This window comes from Syngnathus leptorhynchus, chromosome 1 (genome assembly GCF_054491065.1).
Source record: "Syngnathus leptorhynchus isolate UIUO chromosome 1, UIUO_Slep, whole genome shotgun sequence".
NCBI classification, from domain to species: Eukaryota; Metazoa; Chordata; class Actinopteri; order Syngnathiformes; family Syngnathidae; genus Syngnathus; species Syngnathus leptorhynchus.
Window position 1 is genome coordinate 20,890,011 of NC_141195.1, and position 9,917 is coordinate 20,899,927.

At 39.3% G+C, this 9,917-nt stretch overlaps 1 protein-coding gene across 1 annotated transcript; it reads left to right on the plus strand.

The window, feature by feature from the left end:
- Positions 1-2,365: 2,365 nt before the first annotated feature.
- Positions 2,366-8,974, plus strand: LOC147062643 (MSL complex subunit 3-like). Its single transcript, XM_085926335.1, has 14 exons — positions 2,366-2,679; positions 3,381-3,463; positions 3,545-3,640; positions 3,803-3,894; positions 3,980-4,077; positions 4,217-4,345; positions 4,664-4,827; positions 4,917-5,075; positions 5,146-5,375; positions 5,469-5,558; positions 5,835-5,944; positions 6,623-6,722; positions 6,839-6,923; positions 8,765-8,974. The coding sequence occupies exons 1-14, from the start codon at positions 2,581-2,583 to the stop codon at positions 8,862-8,864; spliced, it is 1,635 nt and encodes a 544-aa protein (XP_085782461.1). The 5' UTR covers positions 2,366-2,580; the 3' UTR covers positions 8,865-8,974.
- The last annotated feature ends 943 nt before the right edge of the window (positions 8,975-9,917 follow it).

Consider the following 9,917-nt stretch of genomic DNA (forward strand, 5'->3'; position numbering starts at 1 on the left):
GAAAAGTTGTGCGAGTTCATCCGTGCGGCGGTCATGCTCAAGTTGAAGTGAAAATTGAAGCAAACCGTTTGAGAATGTAAAGTCGGGAGGGAGGCAACCTTGTCGAATTGCATTGTGTGTCTCCTCCCTCCATCCATCCTAACAATCCCACACTCACAAAATAAATAAAATATTGTAGGGCATAGGTGTCAAACTCAAGGCCCCGGGGCCAGATACAGCCCGCCACATCATTTTATCAATGGACTTCATGTGTCAATACTGAAATTACAAATTGCCTTGACTTTTGAAAAATAGAGATATTGTTGTTTAAATAGAGATATTGCAATGCTTATTACCATTCATCTTTTTCAAATATTTGAACAGTTTTTACTTTTACTAGTCTGTGATTCCAAAACTAGTTATCATCAGTTTGTTGTGTAGCCTATGCTGTATGTAATATAAGGTGTTGACAGTCATAATGGCCCTCAGAAGGAAACTACGACTACGATGCGGCTCGCGACAAAAATGAGTTTGACACCCCTGCTGTAGGGTGCCTCTCTTGGTCCCCCCCCCCCCATTAAGTGGTTTGCATTTTTTGAATTTTTCATTAGGAACGACTCAACTTAGCGCCAAATCCTTGGCTAAGAGAAAAGTGTCAAAGCAGTGTGTCGGAAGTTTCCACTGACATCTTTGACGGTTGTCTGATTTTTGTTTGTCGAGGGTTGCTATCATTGAAAGAAAACATTGAATTTACTCAATTTTATTTAGACAAGTGTTTGTACAAAAATAAAATCATACACCCACAGCATGACGTCACAATGATAACAGCTGAGATAGAATTGGCCCATCTAAAAGCAGTTTGAAATACTGTGAAAACAGCCAAAACCACAAAATAAAAGTAAAGTACATGGAAATATCAACTAAGCCATTTTGCTATGAAATTTAGAATCTAATTAGTATACAGAATCTCTTGTTCCAATATTGTAGTTTAACAACTACAATACTTAGAGAGTCCAGTTTGTCTACCCTGCGAGTGAGGATATTGGAGTCCTTCTCAATTTACCAGTTTGTGGACCTTGCATGGAAAACAAGGAATGCAAAATAGTAATACGAGTGTCAAATAAGCACAGCCAGGTTCTGGAAAATAAATAGCTTGGACTTCACCTCAAGTCCTCAAGCCCGTTCTGTTGAGTGCTATATACACACCATATTTGGTAAATAATAGCAGAGCAGAACAGTCTGAAACCACTTAAAGCTGAATGAGTGATTCGCTACAGCTGCACATGCTTTTATGCCCTGGGGTCAGTGTTACTTTGCAATGTCCGAGAACGTCTGTCAGATTTGAATGTGTAAGGGTCACAAGTTTAGAAACAAAAGAAATCTAATTACTGATTGGCCTACTTTTGGTACATGAAACAGTATACTTGGTGTCTGCTGCATAGTTCCATTTGTTAAAGCAAACATTTAAAATTGAGTACACTCAAAAGTCAAACTATTTGGTACACCTGCACAATTAGATAATAGCCATAACAAATATTGCATACAAAACGTGGTGATGGTAAATCTAAATTACAAAGATGATTTATTACAATTTGTTAAACACCCAGATGTATTGGCTATATTATTGTTCAAATTGTTATACTATCGTGGTGTTTAAATTATTGTAATGTATTTACTACGTTGTTGTTGTTTAAAGTTTTTATACATTTGAAAAAAAACCAGACAAAACAAAAATGTAAAACTAGTGATGGGAAAATGAAGCTTCATGAACCAGTTGTTGTATTCTTTGGGTCCTCTAGATGGCAATGTTGATTTAAAGTGAGGGTTTTAATAAATGGCAAGTCGGTGGGCTTTCGGCTCTTCGGTGAATAGAGTGCCATCTCGAGGTCAAAGTAAACACAACAACAGGTTCATGAATCATCTTGAAGCTTCATTTGACCATCATTACGTAAAACAGTTTCATGTATTCACAAATGTAAATTTTAAACTATGAATCCGTTTTTGTGAGTTGTTAAATAATCGCATATTTACGTACTATACCTGATTCTAAAATAAGAAAGCGGGAAAAACCTTATGAATTCCGTAATATCTTTAGGCGCGCTCGGAAATACACTGACGCCTGTGCACGACTCTGAGAGTGGGTGTGTTCGCATAAGAAGCCTGTGCTCCTCTCCCATAGTTTTCCTTTCCGAACGCAGCCAGCATTAGTGCACCGTGTCTTTAGTCGGAATGTCAAGTGCGTGCACGCACCGGCACTCCGTTTTCGGTGCACTCAAAATTTCAGGACGGGAAGTTTGAACAACGCACTGAGTTTCCAAATTGTCGGAATGAACTAGTGCGCCCTTGGCGGATATTTTTTAACCTATCCTATATTTCCGGGTGTGATGCGGAAGTTACGTCACGCTTTGAAGTCAACGACAGAAGCACGAAGAAGCTTCGAAACAGCGCCATCCCTCCACGCATTATTTGTTTGTTTTTGTGATGAAAAACAGAGGGAGAGTCCCATCTACCCCTCACAGGAGTGTGTTTGAGAAAGATTCTTTTGATAATTATGTTAGATTTTGAATTGATAAATGTTCTCTCACACGGAGCCATGAACAAATGAATTCGCGGGGTATGAAATTTAGATTCCAAAAAGGAGAACGAGTGCTGTGCTTCGAACCCGATCCAACCAAGGCTAAAGTCTTGTACGACGCAAAGGTAACAGTCCCCGTATGCACCTATTTAAATTATTATTCTCAATGTAATTAATTCCACAACGGTTTAAAAGCTCAAGAATCAATAACCACTTGTGCCACGATGCTCTTAGTCGAGCGACTGGCTATTATGTATCCAGGACCAAATATGTTTGCGCCATTTCATCCCAAACAATACGAATGTTTTTCCTCAGTACTTATGAGGTGCTGCCGTTTACATGACATAGTGTATTCCTGGCAACATGGATTAGTTTAAACGTAGCGCCTTTGCTTAGATCACGACAATATGTCTGCTAAACCCAGCTAACGCCTTTCTTTTAGCCTGCGCCAATCAAGGTGTTCTTTTACTCTTCATAAGCAGGAGTGATAAGTTGCCAATACTTTAAGAGCTTCTTAACTTTCACCAATTCTTTAAGAAAACCTTGGGGTTTTTTTTGTGATCACGACGTAACAGCTGCAGACCTGTCCCCCAGCGTTGTAAATCTATGTAAATATACAAAGACCTGCAAAAGATGTGCACTTTGTTACGTTACAACCACAAACGTACATATATTTTATTGTGAAGTAGAAAGTTAGACGTTTTTAATAGTATTTTATGAATAAATATGACAGATGTGGCCAGCAAAAATATTCATCCTCCCTCATTGTGGAGTTGAGATCAAAGTTTCCTCAAACACAATTATCAAATTCATTTCATCTTTACAGGTCCTTGATATAGTAATAGGCAAGGATGAACATGGAAGGCGAATCCCAAAGTACTTGATTCACTTTAACGGTTGGAGCAGAAGGTAATCAACCAGATTGTGCAACATTGTACCCTTAGCTGTAACACAACTAATGTATCTGTGAAAATGTGTGTTTGTCTTTAGCTGGGATCGTTGGGCTGCTGAGGATCATGTCCTAAGGGACACTAAGGAAAGCCGCAAATTGCAACGTAAACTGGCACGTGAAGCACTTGGTCGCATGTAAGTGTGGACACTTCCATTTTTCCATGTCGTAGTTGTTCTGTTCAGCTGCATGCAGTCTCGTTTCTTTGTGTTTTTTTGTGTGTCTTTATATTTTGATAAAAATGTGACTAAAATATGTTTGGGAAAAAAAAAAAATCTTGTTTTTTTTGTGGGTGGTAGGAAGAAAAAGGGATGGGCAAAGAGGCGACATCCTTCTGGTACTAAACCCTCGCTCAAGACACTTCCTAAGGAGGATGACAGTGATGACACATGTGAGAAGTCTCACTCTGCTCCCATTTGCTTGCACTCAGTCTCTCGCTGCAATCAAATTAATGTCATTTGTCAATCTGTCCAAAGGCTTGATTTCATCTTCTGGCAGCAGTGAGGGCGACGGTTCTGAGGCCGAGTCTTCGAATAGTGGGGACACTACCTTCTCAGAGGACATCAACAAAATGGTGAATAACAATCAAATATTAAATATTGTTGGACCCATAGCCCATCTTCACTGCTTTACGTTGCGCTAATTTGCATATGATTGTTGTCCATAGAGCATTCTTTTTGTCATTTGAGAAAAAAAAATACTTGTTGTTGCAGAAAGTTGAGCCTGATATCAATCTCAAGAAGGAAAGCGAGGAGAGGATTGTACATGTTGACATCAATATTCCAGATATCCTCAAGAAAAAATTGGAGGATGACTGCTTTTACATCAATAAGCGGAAAAAGGTATTTCAAGATAAACTGCAAATTTTCTAGGGGAAACCTGATGGGTCCCACTTTGTTATATTAAAATGACAATTGAAGTTGATTTTATATGGTCACCTCAGATCATGCTTGTGTACATGGAAAAACCAATTATGATTTATTTATTATGATGAATTTTCTGGCATGTGGTAATGTGATCAAAGTTTCGGCATGTTAAATATTTTGGGGACTATGATATAATTATTTTGGATCTCAGGGACCCCATTAAAATTGTTAGTCTTGCAGAAGAGTTTGAGTTCACAATGTTAACTCCATTCAAAACACTTTTTTCTTTCGTAGTTGGTGATGGTTCCTTGTCAAACGAATGTTGTGCAAATCTTGGAGTCTTATGTAAAGCACTTTGCAATCAACAAGGCTTTCATGGCTAATGAGCGGTACAGAAGGCAGCAACAGCAAAATACGACACAGAGCAGCAGCCCACAGCCAATCCCTCCAGAGAAGAAGTATTACAAAAATATTTGGTGGACTTTTTGACTTGGCTGACCTATAAATACAACAACGAGTCGTAACTTTTTATTTTGTTTTTACCAAGTGAGGAGCTGTGTAAGGAAATGGTTGATGGCCTGAGGATCACATTTGACTTCACTCTACCCATGATCCTCCTCTATCCATGTGAGCAAGCTCAGTTCAAAAAAGTCAGCTCTTCACGCTTTTTCCTGGCAGTCAATGAAGGATCTCCCTGCCCCAGCATGTAAGTGAAATCTCAAAATCTAATTGAGGAGATATGGGGTGGCTGACATGTCATTTGTCTGTCCTACAAGCACCCAGCGAGAACGCAGTCCGAGCCCAGCAGGTCACAACCCTCTCACGCCTCAATCAACAGACAGTCAGCCAGCCCTGAGTGACGTTTCTACTACCACACCAACTGCGCCCACCCCAAAGCGACGCCGCCACCCTGACATGGACTGTATCTCCTACCAGTCCCAGTCGCTCAGACGTTCTACCAGGAACACACCTGGGGGAGAACGCCCAGCTGAAGGGAGCAGTGGCGGTAAATACATTTCAGTGGATGTCTAGTCGTTCGAGGTAGCATCTATTCCCGAACTATTTCTCTCAAATGATCGCTTTCGGTTACAAATGACAGGCGGAGGCAGTTCCGCAGCGTCACCTCAACTCAAACGCCGCTTGATCGACAGCTCATTGCAGTCAAAATTCATCCTCAACCTTGACAGAAGTAAGTGGACAGCATTTCACAGTATCCGTCAAGAAAAATAGCGCGCCATCGGTTCATAAACTATAAACTTTGCACAAGTTTCAGAATACAGATTGCATTAGTGTATTATAAAATGTATATCTGATCTTGTTTTTGTACTAAGATGTTTCACCCAGTAGGTGGTGCAAGACCACTTTTTGTTGCCAATTAGACGCTGCGAAAGGTCACTTGAGTTAAGTTTTGGTCACATCACTTCATTTTAGCTGTTTTCTATGAAATGTTATCTTCTTTATGCAGAAACACCCGTACACAGCGGTTCATCCTCCCCTTTGCCTTTGACTCCAAGCAAAGAACGAAGTGGACCTTTTCACGGCCTTGAGAGCAGGCGAAATAATGAGCTCAATGAGGTGACAAATCATTGTGTGATCTTGTAATTGAGTAAGATAGGAAGCAGTATGTTGTCATTCACGGTTTTGCAAAGGCAAATTTGTCCTTTTTGCAGATTTTTTTCCATTGAATTCTCAAATGTCAAATGTTACTCCTACTTGTGATTTTCATGAAAAAACAGTAAACACTACAGGATTCTTTCACAAGTATAGAAAAGTATGGACTTTTTAATTCCAGGTGTGGAAAAGTATTGCAAATGGAAACTTGTCTGGTGAAATATTCACGTTTCCAAGGGAGTCCAAACATCTCAATTTTCTAAAACAAAAAAAATATGAATCTCTACAGATCAATCTTTTTTAAGGCGCTTAGAAATGCAAGGTATAATTTTTGCATGAGCGCACACGGTGTAATATCCTAGTTTAGTTGAATACTCAATTCTGATAGGCTACATTATCATGTACACCATTTGAACATTCCTATAAAATAAAATAAAAATGACAATAAAACCAGATCATCTTTTATGGGCATGGTATCTATCTTATTTGGGCTTGGTCCTTATCCACTTTGAATTGAGGAGAGGGGAGTTGGGTGGGTTCCATTGTATTTTTATTATTTATTAAAGCCATGATTTCACTCTTGCACACAGCAGCTATTTGATGTCAGGTCATATAAGACTCTCCCACTATCCTATCTGTCAGGTGTTGAGCTGGAGGCTGACACCTGATAACTATCCCTTAAGTGACCAGCCTCCACCACCCTCCTACCTGTACGGAGTACAGCACCTTCTGCGACTTTTTGGTTGGTTATTGTTTCCCTTTTTGTCCATTCACTTGATGCAATTTATTGCAGCCGCTTGACAAATATATTTGTGTCTGTTATCGGAACCCTGCATCCTGTTTGCCTTATTCATCCAGTGAAGCTTCCTGAGATCCTTGGAAAGATGCAGATCCCTGAAAGGAATCTAAGAGCCTTGGTCAAACATCTTGAGCTCTTTCTCAGGTAACATACATATTCCTACGTGGCCCCGAAAATCTGGAAAATGAAAATCTGGAGAGAAAAAAACATTTCCAGTCATAGAAAAGAAATGAAAAATGAAAGCGACAAAAGTGAATGTTCTGGAAAAGTTTGTTATTCCAAATTATTTTTCTTCCCTTCTCTGTTTGGTGGTTGAATGCAAACTAGTCAATTTCTTGACATTGATATTTTCTATTCTAAACACCACATTCAGTTTAATAGTGCATTTGTGGAATAAGTAAAGCAGCAAAATCCATCCAATTTTTATCCATTTTAAGGGGTAGCATAATGACTGCACTTTACTGTAATATTACCTGGCCCGATAGGGGTACGCACAATATAATTAGGTGTTGGGGCTCCCCCACTACAAATATAAAACTACCGTCATTGAATCTAATAAACCTGAAAGCCTTTACGCGCTACTAAAACAATCTCAAAATGGGCAAACTGAAAGTGCCAATCATTTCAATTATTTTTTACATTCAAAATTTTGGGAGACTTTGTTGTTAACAAATTTGAGCTAGAAGAAATGTCACAAGGTCCCAAATGTAACAATCAAACAATCCAGTAAAAAAAAAAAAAAAAAAAAAAGTGATTTGGATAGCCGTAATCACAAAACCAATAACAATGCATTAAAAAGCAATAGAAATAACAACCGTCAGGGAGACAAGTATGAAGAATCATGGGTAAGTGTAAGAAAATGAGAGCATGAGTGGATCCTAGGAAAGGACAGAGCATGTGTTAGCAGGAGGGAGATGAGTGGGTGTTACACAAGCGTAGGGAGTCTAATCTTTAAATCCTCCCGAGCGATCTTCAGTTGAGCTGCTCCCAAACCTAAGGGATTTGCTTCTCTGTCTCTAATCAAACACACACACTACTGCCTTCTGCCACTGTGTTGTGCTGTGGCGCAGAATCCAAGGCAAACCACATATTCAGCATAAGACTTCTGTCTGGCTGAGAGAGTCCAAACTACCTCTGGTCCCCAACACACCAATAAAAGACATCTTTGAACAAACCAGAGCTAAAAACAGATGGTGGTAGTGATGTACATAAAAGGAGCTCACCTCAAGCACGCTTCTCTTTTTTTTAGGATAGAGGACTCAAATGTCGCAGTCTCACTATGAGATTTTCACAATCATCAGATGAAACCATTCCGTAATGATTTTAAGAGAAGTATGTCCTCTTGTATAGTTGCGGAGTAAGCATAATTTAATTTTCTGCTGAGAATTTGTAAATAAACCATGTAGTCCTTCTAAATTTCCAATAAATATAAGCTATAATAACAGAAGTTTGTAGAAATCTACCCAATACAGAAAATACTAAAATAAAACACCATTTTGAGGCTGATAATGGGCGTGGACGCTCGTGGGAAAAAGAGATCATAGATTTTTTTGTGGTTCCCCATGTTTAAACAAAAGTAGGGTCTTTCTTGATTGCCATCCTTGCCATTTAGTTGCCTTGTTTGTCAGTTGTCATCAAAACGTTCTGTGTGTTCTTCTGTATAATTTGTTTGCATTGAGATTAGGAGGACCGGTGGAGCTAAGATGAGATGGCAAGATTTAGAGGATTTGGCCGAGTAGCGGATACTAAGAAGATTCCGGATTAGTTTTTCCCTGCAACTGATTAGATGGGAGGCAGAGAGGGCGGGAAAGGGTGGGTCCATGTTCCGTCTGTATGGCCATAGAGGAGGATTTGTATCTGCTAAGGCATTGGTTGAATGCGAACACATCAATATCGATGACTGTAGGAAATCAAAATGCATGCATTTGCTGTATGTTAGCTGACAAGAGCATATGTTAAAAAAAATATTTTCTTCTTTTATATAGGTTTCTGGCTGAGTTCCATGAGGATTTCTTTCCCGAGTCTTCTTATGTGTCAGCGTCCGAGGCTCACAATAACATGAAGCAACCAAGGCCTGTTTACTAAAAACTGCAGATGCTTTTTGCCCTTCTTTTTCTTGTCTTCACACCTTCTCACTATAACTTTGAGAAATAAAAACTATGGAGGTAACTGCTACAATAGAACTCCTGTGTTTTCATTTTCCTTGCCTGTCAAGTCATCTCAAAATACACTCGGCATTGGGGCCCCCATAGGACACAATCTTGCTGTGACAGGATTTCACCAAAATTTCACCATGAGGTTGGGAGTACAGAATTGTCCAGTTCCAAGCGAGAGAATGGTTGCTTGCACAATGTTGTTACAAACAATGTTGCAACCACAAACGTGCTAAAAAGTGATTGCTGTTATTTGATCGTTTAGTTTGTGTAAGATGGGTATCCGTTGTTGATGCAAGTTTCTGCCCACTTTTAATCGCGATCTAATTAGTGGGCCAGTTTTCATTATTAATTCAGTGGAGGGTAAAAAAGAACCCCAAGCCCCCAATTAATTCTTCCATAACATTAGCTTCTCATAACTAATGTTTGTTTTTTCAACCATGAAAATGGTGTCAAGTAAGAAGCTGATTGCCACCGACAGGAGTGTAGAGTGGATTTTTTTTGGGAGGTTGTTGCCCGTGATCACTCTGCTTATTCTCTTACTGCACCCATGCATATTTGCAAAAGAGACTCCGCACTTTGTTTTTGAGTCACAGGTACGAGCAAATAGTAGGAGGAGGAAGTATGCGAACCCTGTGGAATTTCTTAAATTTCTTTATATATATTGGTCATAATTTGGTCTGATCTTTAATCACAACAATGAAGATAGGCTTCATAAACTAATACCATTCAAACAATAGATTTTATTGAAAATAAAACATTCGCAGGATAGTGAGGAAAACGTAAATGAATCCTTGAGCTTGATAACTGCTCTTGCCTCACAGGCAGCGATGCTAACCTCAACCAAAAACATTTTGTAGTTGCAGTTTCACACACGCACATTATTTAGGGTAAATCTTGGACCATTTAGCAAGATTCTTGGGATATTTAATGATAATTAAGGTCACATGCATCTGAGTCAGGTGGAAATCAGGATATTGACATT

Bases quoted from the DNA above. Each gene is read 5' to 3' on its own strand.
- LOC147062643 (XM_085926335.1), top strand. From the start codon at position 2,581: ATGAATTCGCGGGGTATGAAATTTAGATTCCAAAAAGGAGAACGAGTG. The intron at 5,076-5,145 runs GTAAGTGAAATC...CTGTCCTACAAG, and splicing joins GGATCTCCCTGCCCCAGCAT to CACCCAGCGAGAACGCAGTC. The intron at 5,945-6,622 runs GTGACAAATCAT...CCTATCTGTCAG, and splicing joins GAAATAATGAGCTCAATGAG to GTGTTGAGCTGGAGGCTGAC.